Consider the following 14232-nt stretch of genomic DNA (forward strand, 5'->3'; position numbering starts at 1 on the left):
GTCAATGAGGGACCGTATACACGATAGTGGTCCTATAAGATTATAATAATGTATTTTTACTGTCTATGCTTAGATATGTTTAGATACACAAATATTTGCCATTGTGTTACAATTGCCTGCAGTATTCAGTATGGTAACATGTTGCACAGGTTTGTAGCCGAGGAGCGGTAGGTACACCATTCAGCCTAGGCGTGTGGTAGGTTCTGTCAGCTAGGTATGTGTAAATACGCTCCATGATGTTGGAACAATGATGGAATCAACTGTGATGCATTTCTCAGGTCCTATCCCTGTTGTTAAGCCGGGCATGACTGTACATTTACATAGTGAAATAATGGCTACAGTCAAGCAAGTTAACGTATTCATCATCTGACATAGTCACCTTTTTTTATTGTGGTAAAAGTATGTAAAATCTACTCTGTTATTTCCAGTATATGATGCAATACTATTAACTATAGTCCTCGTGATGTTTCAGGAGTTAAAGATACGCCATTCTGGCATATTGACTGTTTGAGTTAAGGGCACTTAGAAAACAGCAAGTGCAAGAAGATCACTCTGACCTTTGAGCTGTTTCTTAAAAGCAGATGACATTCTCATGGGAAAGACGTCCTCCCTGTAGTAGGAAAAAAAAAGGAACAGTCTTATCATCAAGGATGAGAAGCTGAAGCCAAGAGAAATCTGTACAAACAAACCTTGTTAAACTAACCCTTATCTTCCTAGTTGCATCTCTACCCAGTTAAATAGCCTAGCCCAAGCCACTTGCCTTATCACATTTCACAGTGTGCTATTCTTTGTCAAATTCAATATACTGAATTTGTAACTGACTCTAACTGCTTCTTCGGGTCTTTATTTCCTTATGAGGTTCTCCTGTGCCATGTAAAATTTCTATTAAATAAATTTGTTTGCTTGTCTTCTGTTAATCTGTCTTATGTCAGTTTAATTCTTGGGCTCAGCCAGGACCCTCTGAGAATGGAGGTGGAGTTTTGCTGCCCCTTTATTTTACATTAGATCTCTAGGCTTATTTATTTTACATAACTGAAACTTTGTGCCCTTTGACCTCTATCTCCCCATCATCCCTCTACCCCAACCACCTTTCTACTCTCTGTTTCTATATATTCAAGTTTTTCTTTTTTTTTAAGTGAGATAATGCAATATTTTTCTTTCTGTATCTGACTTATTGGAGCTCGCCCTAAGCCAAGGGAAGGTTTGTCCCATAACTTACATCCCAAAGGACTAATTAAAAGCATAACATATGCTGACTTCTTTCTCTAATACAACTTTAGAGCCATAGCCTCCAAAGGGGGACATGCAGGAGAACTACTAGGATGGGCAGAATATTGGAGTTTCTGTTTAATTAATTTAATTTTTAAAATGTTTTATTTTCATTTCACCTAATATGTATACACAGTTATATAATTTTACTTAGTGAAATGTTCATGTTTTAGGTTCCAAGAACTTGGCCAAACTTGAACTCTGGAGAGAAGCGAAATTCACTCCCTGGCTCTAGAAAGGGGAATTTGGTAGAAGAGGTATCTCATCCTTCCAATTTCTTCCTCTCGGGTAGTTTTCTGTATATGGAAAAGAATTGAGCTTAAAATTATTATGTGTTGACAATTCTACTTAAGAACTTAGGAGACTATCATTTCCTCAAATTAATATGGCAGTTTCTTGATTGAAGAATTATACTTTTAATTTTCCTGGCTGCCTTCTTAGGAACAAATATACATTTTTAGTACAGGCAACTTTTATTGTTTCATTGCCTCTAAGTTAAAACATATTTGCAGTATAATAGTTCACAGTGTTTCAGAGTAAAATAGTTTGTCATTTTCTACCATAAAGGAGGCAGACTCTAAAACAAAACAAAACATGCTTTTAGAATCCATTCAAGCTGTCAGCATCATCAACCACAGTAAGAGCAGCCAAATAGAACCGTAAATATATTTGTCAACCCTTGGAGCCTACTAATAACAGGTATGTATTACCTAGATATATGGTAGCTCCAGGGGAGTGCTCAAAAGAGGCAGCCCATGTGCTTGGGAGGTATAGCTATCTTTCACAATGAGAATCAGCCAGTCATGTCCTGTCCCATTTTTTATTATGTATTTATGTCTTCTCCTCGAAGAGGCCAGAGCCTGCTTCACAGGCCACATTGAGAACAGGCTGTGCCCTGACCTGCCCATTCCCATTATTGAGATGAGTCCAGCAGTGAACATACCTGTAAATAATTTTATGAAAAGTATAGCAGGAGTCTCTGTTCCAGCGGTCATAGACAATGCGATTGACAATCAAATTTGCATGTGACAGGAGAATGGTCATCTTCCTTGCCCACTTGGGCTTATCTTTAGCCTGAGCTAGCTGAAAAAGAGTGACACAGTCCATGGTGCACACTGGTAGCGAGCACAGAGCAAACATCCCCACCATCACAGCCAGCGACTTGGCTGTGTATATCTCCCGCTGAAGGGTGGTCCTTGAGTGGTCCATCGGCTCCACGTACTAAAGCTGCCAGCAGGTCACTGTGGAGAACTTGATGGAGATCAGCCACATTATGAGCGGTGGGGGCAGGACTTACCCCCCGCCAAACCGAAATATACCATGTAACTCATGGGTACTGCATTCTAAAAGAGACACTTCACAAGGCAGCAGCTTTCATTCATGGTTCCATCCCAGGGCTCCATGCAGTTGTTAGAGGTACTGTCTTTACTGTTCCACTCCAGGAATGGGGTCAGTCCAATGCCAAAGGCAAGGACCCAGAGGACAGCAGTAACCCCTCTTGTTTGGGTCCCAGTGACTAAACTTTTATGCCTGAGCTGGCTGTGGCTGGCCAGGTACCTGTTGATGGCCATGGACAGGAGGCTGAAGATGGAGCTCTGTGTGGGCACAAGCATGAAGCAGGCAAGGAAGAGGTGGCTGTGGAAGTCAGTGCAGAACCCAGGCTGATGATGATGATGGCAAAGGGGAAGGCGAACAGCCCCACGGCCACATCAGGGACAGCAGGAAGGAGTTGGTGGACGACCGCAGTGCACTTGGCATGCCAGCCCTAACACCACGAACGGGTGCACCCTGCACCTCCAGCAGCATGGCCCGGCCAGCCAGGCTCCAGGCCTCATTTACCTGGGCCCATGGCCCATCTACTAGGGCCTCATCTACCATGAGCCTCACGTGGGACAGTTGTGTGTGCCCGCACTACGCCTCTGCCAGCCGCATCTCTCTATTTATTTGTAGCTTGTCCTTTTAAGATTTCAATTTCTGCCTATGTTTTATGCTAGTAAATATTATATGCATATATTAAATAGTAACTATATCTCTATTAGCAGCACACATGCTTAATCATTTTTTTCCGTCTTGGGGATCTTTTGAATTCCCCACGTGTAATCATGTTTTAATAATGAAGTATGCGATCAAAAGCTTTGGAGAACCCTGCTCTAGAGAGTCTTTGATCCAGTCGTCCTTTGAAATTTGCCGTGGACTGTGCTCTGGGGTGGGTTTCACATGCTGGCCCAGAGTGGTCCAGCCAAGGAGAAAGGTCCTGTCAGTGTGGAGAATAGTAGCACAGAAGCTCTGGAGAGGGACTTGTTGGTGAGGGGGGAACTCAACTGTCCTTGAGAAGGAGATCTCTGGAAGAGCAGCTTGGACGTCTGTCCCCTGTGCCAATGTGTGCTCCTCCTCTGAGGTCACCTCCTCAGGGCTCCCTCCTACTGATATCTAGGCCTTTTCGTGACATTCTTTACTGAAGAGAGGGAATCACGATTTCTCAAAGGGAAATTTGCAGATGTGGGAGGCCTAGGATTTCCTCCAGCGCGGGTAGAACTGTGGTGCCCAAGTAGGACCTTGCAAATGGTCACTGAGAGTGGATGCTGTCAGCATGGTTAGGAGGCTGATGTCTTCAGACCTGTGTCCTTCTGCTCTGACTGTATCGCCCTGCTTCTCTGGTGATTTATACTTATGACAAACACTATTGGTTGCTGAATAGAACCACAGTTTTGTGTGGCGTGGCAATGTGCCCAGTTGAAAGCTCCATTTCTCAGCCTCCCCTGAAGGGAACAGTGGCCACATGCCATGGCTGTGGGCCGTGAGATGTAAGCTGAAGTCTTTGGATGGGGCTTCCCAGTGTGCTCATTATCGGGGGTCAGAGTCAGCTGGTGTGCATCCTGTACCCTTCACCTTCCTCCTTCTCTTGCCAGAAACACTGAGTGATGCTGAGGGTGGGGCCACTGTCTTGTGAACACCCAACAACAAGGAGGAGGATGGAGAGCTGAGTGGAAAGACAGAAGGAGCCCAGGTCCCCGAAGGCCCTAGTCAGCTCCACCCAGACTTTTTGTTAGGAGAGGAAAATAAATCCCTGCCTGATTCAGCCAGCCACTGTCAGACAGTTGGATTTTCTGTTACTCCCAGGGGAATGCAGTGCTCACAAACTTGAAAGTCATGACTGCAGGTCTCCCTGACACTTTGACCGAGGCTGTTGACTTCATGCAGGATGCTGATGCCCTTAGAATGGAAGAGTGTGAGCATCCCATGTCTTCAGGAGCCCTTGCTGCCTCTCCTTCCCTGGCAATAGTATTATAGAACGTAGATGTCTTGTCACTGCTAGTCAGCTTGGCCACGCTTGCTGACAGGAAAAGAAAAACAAAAAACGAAAAACAGAAAACGCCAACTTGACTCATGCTATCAGAGTTTGATTTCAAGTCCTGGAGGAGGAGAGAGTGAACTGTCTCCTTAAGAATAACGAATTCTGTCAGGAATGTGGAAAGTGAAAGTCATGATGATGTGCTGGAGCCAGTACACACGCTTGAGAGAGCCGGGGGTGTCCATCTCTTCCCAATCCACATGCTGTGATGTCCTGTTGGTGACTCGAAGTTGGCCACAGTAAGAATCTTTACATCATAGATACAGGCAAATGCTACAAATCAGCAAATTAAGGCTTTATTTCTTCTTTTTCTGGAGAGTTAGTTGTTAAACATTTATCAGCACAGCCCTGGAAAAGACCAAAGGTTTAGTTTAATATGAACTCATAGATACTGGCTATTAGTTTTCATATCTTCTGCTCTCCTAATGCTATGGAGGGGTGAATAAGCCCAAAATTAGCAGAATCAGAGAAAGGCTGCTTTATCCTGAACACGGGCTGAAACCTTACAATATCTTTGGGCCTAAGGAGAACTCTTACATATTCAGACTAAAGGCAAAAACTAATTTTAACTTGACTTTGGCTATCAATTTGTCACCTGACCATGTTTCCGTCTCTGCACTCATTTCCTCACCTCCTCATCAGCCCTCCCACTCCTGTCCTCTTGACAATCTGCAGGGCCTTGGCTCCTGCAAACCTGCCTTCTTGCTGTGTTTATGTGACCCTCAGAAGTTTCTGATTCTGGGTCTGGCACAACAATTTGTCACTTGCATCTAGATACCTCATGATCTTCTCTGGCCCACACGTATGTTCCAGGTGCTTCTCCAGGTGCTGGGGGCACACTGCACTAAACAGAAAAAACTCCTGTCCTCGTGAAACCAACATTCTAGAAGGGGAATGTGGCAGATGGTACTTTCTAAAGATGGCTGCAGCAATTTTTAGCCCATCCATCCCACATGCTCTTCTTACAATGTGACAGTGACAGTCCTCCATCAACAGGTGGGGTCTGTATTCCCTTTCCTTGAAATGAGGTGCATCTTCAGAACTGCTTCGACCAAAAGTGTATGGTCAGTCCTAAAAGGCAATATAGCTTCTGCCTGGCTCTTTCTCTTGGACACTTGCCTTTGGAGATCTCAAGTCCTCCAAGCAGTCTGGCAACCCTAAAGCTGCCATTCCAAGTGACCATGTGGAAAGATCACACAAAGATGAGAGAGACTCCCACTGTGCCCTCCCTGCTCAGCTCCAGGTGCCCAAGGAGCCAGGCACCTAAGGTGCCCTACCTGTTGCAGAGTCCAGCTGTTCATGTCTTCCCAGGGCAGGCACAATCACGCTTTCAGGTGATTCTAGTTCCTGACCTTTGAGCACCCAATCTTGCTGAGTGGAGCAGAAATTAACTATCACTGCTGAGCCTGCTCAGACTACAGATTTGCGAGCAAAGCGAATGTCATTTTATGTTTTAAGCCACTGAGTTTTGGGATGATTTGTTATGTCACCATAGTAACTGGGACAAGGACAGATAATAAACAAGATAAATGACCAACAATATAGATAATAATAAGTACTAAGGAGAAGAAAGAAGCAGGGAAGGCAGACATAAAATTTCAGGGCAGGCCCGGCATGGTGGCTCATGCCTGTAATCCCGGCACTTTGGGAGGCCAAGGCGGGTAGATCGCTTGAGTTTACGAGTTTGAGACCAATCCGGGCAACATGGCAAAACCCCGTCTCTACAAAAAATACAAAAATTAGCCAGGCATGGTGGCACATGCCTGTGGTCCCATCTCTCTGGAGGCTGAGGTGGGAGGATTGCTTGAGCTTGGGAGGTAGAGGTTACCGTGAACTGTGATCATGCCATGGCACTCCAGCCTGGGTGACAGAGAGAGACCCTGTCTCAAAAAACAAAACAAAAAGAACATTTCAGGGTGAGTTTGAAATTTTATTTAGGGTGGCTAAGGAATGCTTCATTGAAAAGGCAACTTAAAAAATTTTTTTTTATTTCCATAGGTTGTTGGGGAACAGGTGGTGTTTGGTTATATGAGTCAATTCTTTAGTGGTGATTTGTGAGATTTGGTGCACCCATCACCTGAGCAGTATACACACACCCAATTTGTAGTCTTTTATCCCTCACCCCCTTCCCACCCTATTCCACTGAGCCCCCAAAGTCCGTTGTGTCATTCTAATGCCTTTGTATCCTCATAGCTTAGCTCCCACTTAGGAGAAAACATACGATGTTTGGTTTTCCATTCCTGAGTTACTTGACTTAGAATAATAATCTCCAATCTCATCCAAGTTGCTGTGAATGCCATTAATTCATTCCTTTTGAAGGATGAGTAGTATTCCATTGTGTGTGTGTGTGTGTATATATATATATCACAATTTCTTTATCCACTCGTTGACTGATGGGCATTTGGGTTGGTTCCACATTTCTGCAATTGTGAGTTGTGTTGCTATAAACATGCATATGCAGATATCATTTTTGTATAACAACTTATTTTCCTCTGGGTAGACACCCAGTAGTGGAATTGCTGGATCAAATGGTAGTTCTACTTTTAGTTCTGTAAGGAATCTCCACACTGTTTTCCATAGTGATTGCACTAGCCTACATTCCCACCAGCAGTGTAGGAGTGTTCCCTCTTCACCGCATCCATGCCAATATCTATTATTTTTTGACTTTTTTGATTATAGCCATTCTTGCAGGAGTAAGGTGGTATCACATTGTGATTTTGATTTGCATTTCCCTGATCATTAGAGATGTTGAGCATTTTTTCTTTTTTTTGAGACAGAGTCTCTGTTGCCCAGGCTGGAGTGCAGTGGTGCGATCTCGGCTCACTGCAACCTCCGCCCCCCAGGTTCAAGTGATTCTCCTGCCTCAGCCCACTGAATAGCTGGAATTACAGATGCTGCCACAATGCCCGGCTAATTCTTGTATTTTTGGTAGAGATGGGGTTTCACCATGTTGGCTAGGCTGGTCTTGAACTCCTGACCTCAGGTGATCTACCCAACTCAGCCTCCCAAAGTGCTGGGATTACAGGCATGAGCCACCATGCCTGGCTGATGTTGAGCATTTTATTCACATGTTTGTTGGCCATTTGTATATCTTCTTTTGAGAATTGTCTATTCATGTCCTTAGCCCATGAAAGGGCAACTTTTTGAATGAATCTGAAGGCAGTAAGGCAGCTGGCCATGTGGTATAGAGAAGTAGAAGCATATTTGGCATGCTCTGGAATAGATAGGAGGCCAAGCGAGGCCTCCTGGAGTGCTTGAGCAATGAGGGGAGAAGAGAAGGAGATGCCGTCTCAGAGCCAGTGAGGACCCAGATCATGTAAGATTTTTAGGTCTCTGTAAGGACTTTGGCCTTTACTCAGAATGAAATGGGATAATTATGGGTTTTGATGGAGGTATGACTTGATACTGTTTTAATTAGATCACATTTGTATGTCAGGATTCCTAGAAGTAAAATTCTGAGTCAAGGAGTATGTACCCCTTGCCTTGTTTCTCTTGGTGGCCCAAGATTATGATGTTATCATAATGTTATGATTATAATATCATAATCTTGGGCCACCAAGAGAAGCAAGGTAAGGGGTACATATCCCTGTATTAGGGATCCCTAATACAGGGATTAGGTTCCTAGGGCTGCCAAAAAAAGTACTTCTTCTATTAGGTTCCAAAGGCTGCCAAAGAAAGTACCACAAACGCAGTGGCTTAAAACGATAGAAATTTATTGATCCACAGTCCTGTGGGCTAGAATACTGAAATCAAGTTGCTGACAGGGCCATACTTCTACTGCAGCCTGTAGGGGAGAGTGCTTCCTTGCCTCTTCTTGCTTCCTGATAGGGGTTTTCAAGCCTTGGTGTCCTTTGGCCTGCGGCTGCATCACTTGCATCTCTGCCTCTGTCAGCACAAGGTGTTGCCCCTGTGTGTCTCTGCCTTTATGTGGCCTTCTTAAAATGACACTAGTCATGTTGCTTGCCTGAATCCAGTGCAACCTTGTCTTCACCTAAGTAATTATATCTGGAATGATCTATTTTCACATAAAATCATGTTCTGAGGTATTAGGGATTAGCGCCTTAATATGTCTTTTTGGGGGACACAGTTCAACTTACAACACTGCCAGTTTGAGAATCACAGGTGTACTCCTGGGAAGAAAGCTGTTCCTAATTTTCTCAGGTCTTACAATAGTGCCTTATGCTAGTTAGCTTCCCCATTCCATTCACATGGAATCCACACATCCTCATTCCATGAGTGTGTGTGTGTGTGCGTATAACTTATTAACATAAATGGAATTATATTATGCATCTTTGTAAGCAACTTGTTTTATACACTTAACAGTATGCCTTGGAATTCCTTCCATGGATGTACATATAAATTGACTTGATCTCTTGTTACCATGACACAGTGATTTCATAATATTGAATTTAATTGCTATAATTTAAACATTTCCCTATGGGTAGACATTAAGGTTGTTTTCAATTGTCTTGGCTACTACAAATGTAATATTTGGTGAAGGAATTTCTTTGTGGGAAGAGGGCATTTTTGTTAAAAAAGATATTGCGGGATAGCCTCAAGCTAGAGTCAGAATCAACCATGCATAATAAATATATGAGGGAGAAGAAGGAGGCTGGAGGCTGGATTCTCTGGGGGTCAAAGTTAGATTAAGAGGGGAAGCCTAAAGGAAGCACTTTGAGGGCAACATGGCCAAAGGGGATCTTTTGAGTTAAATGATGCACACCGGGCTGGGCACGGTGGCTCATGCCTGTAATCCCAGCACTTTGGGAGGCTGAAGTGGGAAGACTGTTTGAGCTCAGGAGTTTGAGACCAACCTGGGCAACATAACAAGATCTCATCTCTACTAAAATAATTTTTAAAAAATCAGCCCAGGTACGATGGCACATGCCTGTAGTCCTAGCTCCTTGGGAGGCTGAGGCCAGAGGATTGCTGGAGCCCAGGAGTTCGAGGCTGCAGTGGAGCCATGATCATGCCACTGCACTCCAGCTTGGGTGACAGAGAAAGACCCTGTCTCAAAAAAAAAAAAAAAAAAAAAAGATGCACACTGCACACTGAATGAATATAAACTTAGTCTTCCTTCTCCCCTCTGAGATACTCTACCTTGCATATTGCAAACACTACCTTGCTTACTTATACTTTCAGTGAGAATATAATTACTTTTGGAACCTACGAAGAGAAGCTGAATTTTTGTGTTAATGTGGGTGAGAAGTGAGTGATGCACATCTGGATTTCACATAGGATGTGAAAATGGACGTCCTTGGATGTATATTTTTGAGCTCATGATAAAGTGAGCTAGGAAGGCTAGGTTCTTTTAAGTGGAACTAGTCCAAAGACAAGGGTCATTGTATTGCTGGTGCCACTGAAACTGGAACTTGGCTCCAGCTGCTGGAACCCCTGCCGCTCCTGAGAGATGGGACAGATATTTAAGGGGCAGGGGAGCCAGGTTAGGAACTGGATGAGGACCCTTAAGAGGACCTCTTAGGAAGGACTTGTTGAATGTTGGCTCCCTAAAAAAGACCACCAAAACAACCTGTTGATAAAGCAAAGCTGGAGTCTTGATGGAATCTTAGTAGACTCTGAGAGTGGAGAGGGTAAAGTCAGGGTCTTTATGGGGCTTTGAAGTCTAGGTTAAGGCGAGACTTAAGCATGGTGACTTTATTTGAATTGGATAAGGATTGTGATGCCATAGTTGGAGACTGGTGAACACAATGAAGCTGGGGTTTGGAACTAAGGGTTCCAAGCAGTCTTAAAGAGAAGCAGTCATTTGATGCTATCTGTTGAAAAGTTCAGCACTTTTAAATGGGCTTGCAACATTTATCTTTGCGGACAAGAGTTTCTTGGAATAGTAAAGTCATGCTGATAAAGAGAATGGAATGTTAAAATCATGTTAATGAAGATAATAAGCTATGTGGGTGTAGATGGTTTCAGTTCTCAGACCTACTTTTTGAGATCTTCCCCTTTGGATTCTGAAGAAAGTCTCATTTAGAAAGAGGTTTAACCTCTCCCCAAGCAAATTCTAACTCAGCTTTAATATTATCTCTACCTTTGAGTAAAGGAATTACTGCACTTCATCTCACTGTGAAGAAGGAGTCTCATTTCTACAAGAGACTGAAGGCTGTTAATCTGATTAATCAGAAACCAAGACATATATTAGGCCACGTTGCAAGTGTGGGTGCATTTCACGTCAGAAACCAGACTACATTTTTTGGCCCTTTTTGTTTTGTCTTGTTTTTGCACATGGATGCAGCCAGGTCTCTCCTGCTCCCTCGCACTGAGCATAGCCTTGGAAGGACCTCTAAGAAAAGTGCAGCCATATTAGCATGCTCAGATCCAGCCCTTTGTCCATGTGGCTGGCAGGCTCAATAGATTCCAATATGTTCTGCTGCCCAGCCATTTAGATTCAGAGGCGGGAAAAGAAAATTTCCCCTGCACTTTTAGGCACATGTCTCATGTCCCAGCATTACTTACCATGGAAGCTGTATGTTTGGGAGTGTTGGGGTTCCTGATGGATATACTCCATTCATTTCTCCAGAACACTCTCTACCCTTTTCCATCTGCTCTGTACATGGGGAAGCTGACCTGTATGGTCTATACCTATCTGCTCCCTTGCCCCTCTGTTCAGCTAATGTGAAACACTGGCCAGAGATCAGAGGGAGGGAAGAGTGTGAGGTGAGGCTAGGGTGTTTTTTCCCCTAGATACCTCCTTCACAATTCTTGGTAGGCTGGCTGCATCTCTTTTTTTTTGAGATGGAGTCTCGCTGTGGCGCCAGGCTGGAGTGCAGTGGCACAATCTCAGCTCATTGCAACCTCCGCCTCCCAGGTTCAAGCAATTATCCTGCCTCAGCTTCCCAAGTAGCTGGGACTATAGGCATGCACCACCACACCCAGCTAATTTTTGTATTTTTAGTAGAGACGGGGTTTCTCCATGTTGGTCAGGATGGTCGGAATCTCTTGACCTCGTGATCCACCCACCTCAGCCTCCCAAAGTGCTAGGATTACAGGCGTGAGCCACAGTGCCTGGCTGGCTGGCTGCATCTCTTAACTAAATGTCACAGCTCCTGCCATGTGGTACTCTCCACACAGGTCTTCACATCTTGAGGTTTTTGTAACAGGTCTCTTCTCTTGTCCCTGTGGGACTTATGGTGGAAACAGCTGCAACTAACCCTGAGATATCACTATCTTTTGTGATTTCCCTGTGCCTTGCCCCTTTTTTTATTAAATGCTACTAAAATTACCCAATTTGAGGGCGTCATCTCTTACTTCTTGGGCCCTGATCAATATAGGGCTTTGCTGAGTTGTTCCTCTTGCTGATGTTTTGTTTCCCGTTTAATCATAGTTAGGTGATGCCTAGTAAGTGCTTACTAAATATTTGTTGAATGAGTAAATGTCTAAATGAGTGAGTGGCAGGATTTGAACTCCAACTCCCCCTCTCCAAACTTTCAATGTAGAGTTTAGTGTTCACATGTAAAGTACAGATGCCTGATGTCCTCTGAGAGCAGTAAACGGGCATTGGGTCTGTGTCTCAAGTTTCTGGGACCTCCATTTCCCTGGGTTTGCCCTAGTTCCTTATGCCTAGGTGTCTTCTTTCCCAGAGGAGCAATATGAAATAATATGAAGAATATCAGAAATACACAGAAAAGGTAAAGACACAATATTCCCCACCAAACAAAGATTAGGGTGATTTCTTCCACTCAGGAACAGATAAAGAGTTCAGACCATAAAATAAGAAACAAATATTGAAAAATTTCATTTGTACAGTTTATGGTTTTAAAGATACCATCCTGAATAAGCTCAAGTTATAGCTACCAGGTATGAATTTATAAAGTTTATGTGGCCTTTATTATAATTAATATTGTATTAGTTATCACATTATATATAAGATATAAATTTAATATAACTATCTGGTAATTATACCTATGTTTACTAACAATTTTACAACTGCTGGCTGCAGCGGTGCATGACATTCATTATTATTACATTTCCATTGTGCAAATGTTAGAGGAACTCCTTCCATTTGTCAGGTGTGACCCATGACTTGCATGTCTCTGGGGACACTCTGGGAAGATGTCTTCATAGATAAGAGCTCAGATAAACATGAGACAGAACAGTCCCAAAATCCCTCAGCATGCCCAGCCCTCAGGGAGTTCCTAGTTGTTTATGAGTCTGTCCATATTATAGCTCGTTGAGTAGAGAAATTCCAGGATCTTCCTGCATGGATTTCTGATCAGAAGAGTGGTCCAGAGTGAGCTGTCATAATACACTTCTTCTTGGCGCAGAGCTCCCCCTTTGATGATCTCCAGGGCACATTCCTCCTTTGGAGCTGCTTGCATTTGGACTATCCCAGAAACTGCCTTCATGGCTGTTTCTATAGAATGACAAGGGAAGAGTAGGGTTATCCAACTAGGACAGTCTACGTGATGGAAGGCCTGGAGATATCAACCACTTAGCTGTCAGGGGCTTTTGGCAGTGTTTGCTCTGCAAGCCTCACAGGCGCTATAGGGAATACATGGAGAGACTGGGTATGTTAGAGTCTGTTGGGCAAAGAGAGGCCTTAGTGTTAATACGGGCCTTGCCTTCTTGGATGGAGATTGGTGGGAGCAGTTAGAGGTGATTGCTTGGGAGATCTGAATCATGCTTCTCTCCTGGGTATTTTGGTTGGAGGCGGAGAAGTAATACGGGGGAGCAGAATGAGGACAGAAGTCTCATAATGACTCAGTAGCTAATGGGAAGTGCCAGTGGGCAAAACCAGAGTGCTGTATGATAATGACTTACTATCTTGTAAAAGGAAGAGATACACAAGAATCCAGGCTTTTGCTCCCTTGTCACCACTTTCACTTCTCTCCCCTTCCAAGTTTTCATGTCCATCTTGCACAACTTCTCTCTATCTCCATTCCTTTCTTGTTTCCCCCTGGGTCTCGGTCTCTCTCTCTATTTCTCTAACTGTTGCTCACTTACTCTTCAAAGAGCATTTTCTTTTAATATCTGCCACATGTTTTAGATAAACTTGTATTTGGACTTAACAGAAAAGTTGTAAAAATTGTAGGCAGTACCCCCTTATATTCTACACCTGCTCCCCCTGGTTGCAACATCACACATAACCATTGCGCAATGATTTAGGACAGGTATAATAATAGAATTGATACAATATATTAACTAAACTACAGACCTTATTTTCTCATGAATGTTCTTTTTATGTTCCTGGATCTTATCCAGAATTCCACTTAGTAGTAATTTCTTCCCATTTTTCTTCCAATCTGTGACAGTTCTTCAGCCTTTCCTTGTCTCTCATGGCCTTGACACTTTTGAAGAATACTGACCAAATGTTTTATAAAATGTTCCTTGATTTGGTTTTGTGCATTGTTCTCTTATGATTGGAGTGGGGTCATGTATTTTGGCAAGAACACCACAAAAATGATGTTGTGTCCTTCTTAGCACATCACATCAAATAGTTCATGATACCAGTGTGTCTTATTACTGGTGCTGCTTTTAAGAAACACAGACTTGTATTTTGATAAGTCTCATATAGAAACGTAATGGCTGTTGAGTGTCCATGAGGACATAAGGTGTTCAGCAAAGGGTTAAGTGATGAATGTGGTGAGACCCAGCCACCT

General features: G+C 43.5%; 1 protein-coding gene and 1 pseudogene across 1 annotated transcript in view; both read right to left on the reverse strand.

Annotated features, from left to right (window-relative positions):
- Positions 1-1531: 1531 nt before the first annotated feature.
- LOC116457955 (adenosine receptor A2b-like) lies at positions 1532-3147 on the reverse strand (annotated as a pseudogene).
- A 9218-nt stretch (positions 3148-12365) lies between these two features.
- The window catches only part of HSD11B1 (hydroxysteroid 11-beta dehydrogenase 1), a 30218-nt gene continuing 28351 nt past the window's right edge, over positions 12366-14232 (reverse strand). The window contains exon 6 of the mRNA XM_032136895.2: positions 12366-12986. Coding sequence (XP_031992786.1) covers positions 12769-12986 — 218 coding nt within the window. The 3' untranslated portion in view covers positions 12366-12768. The remainder of the gene's footprint in view (positions 12987-14232) is intronic.

This window comes from Hylobates moloch, unplaced genomic scaffold (genome assembly GCF_009828535.3).
Source record: "Hylobates moloch isolate HMO894 unplaced genomic scaffold, HMol_V3 SCAFFOLD_18, whole genome shotgun sequence".
Taxonomy (NCBI): domain Eukaryota; kingdom Metazoa; phylum Chordata; class Mammalia; order Primates; family Hylobatidae; genus Hylobates; species Hylobates moloch.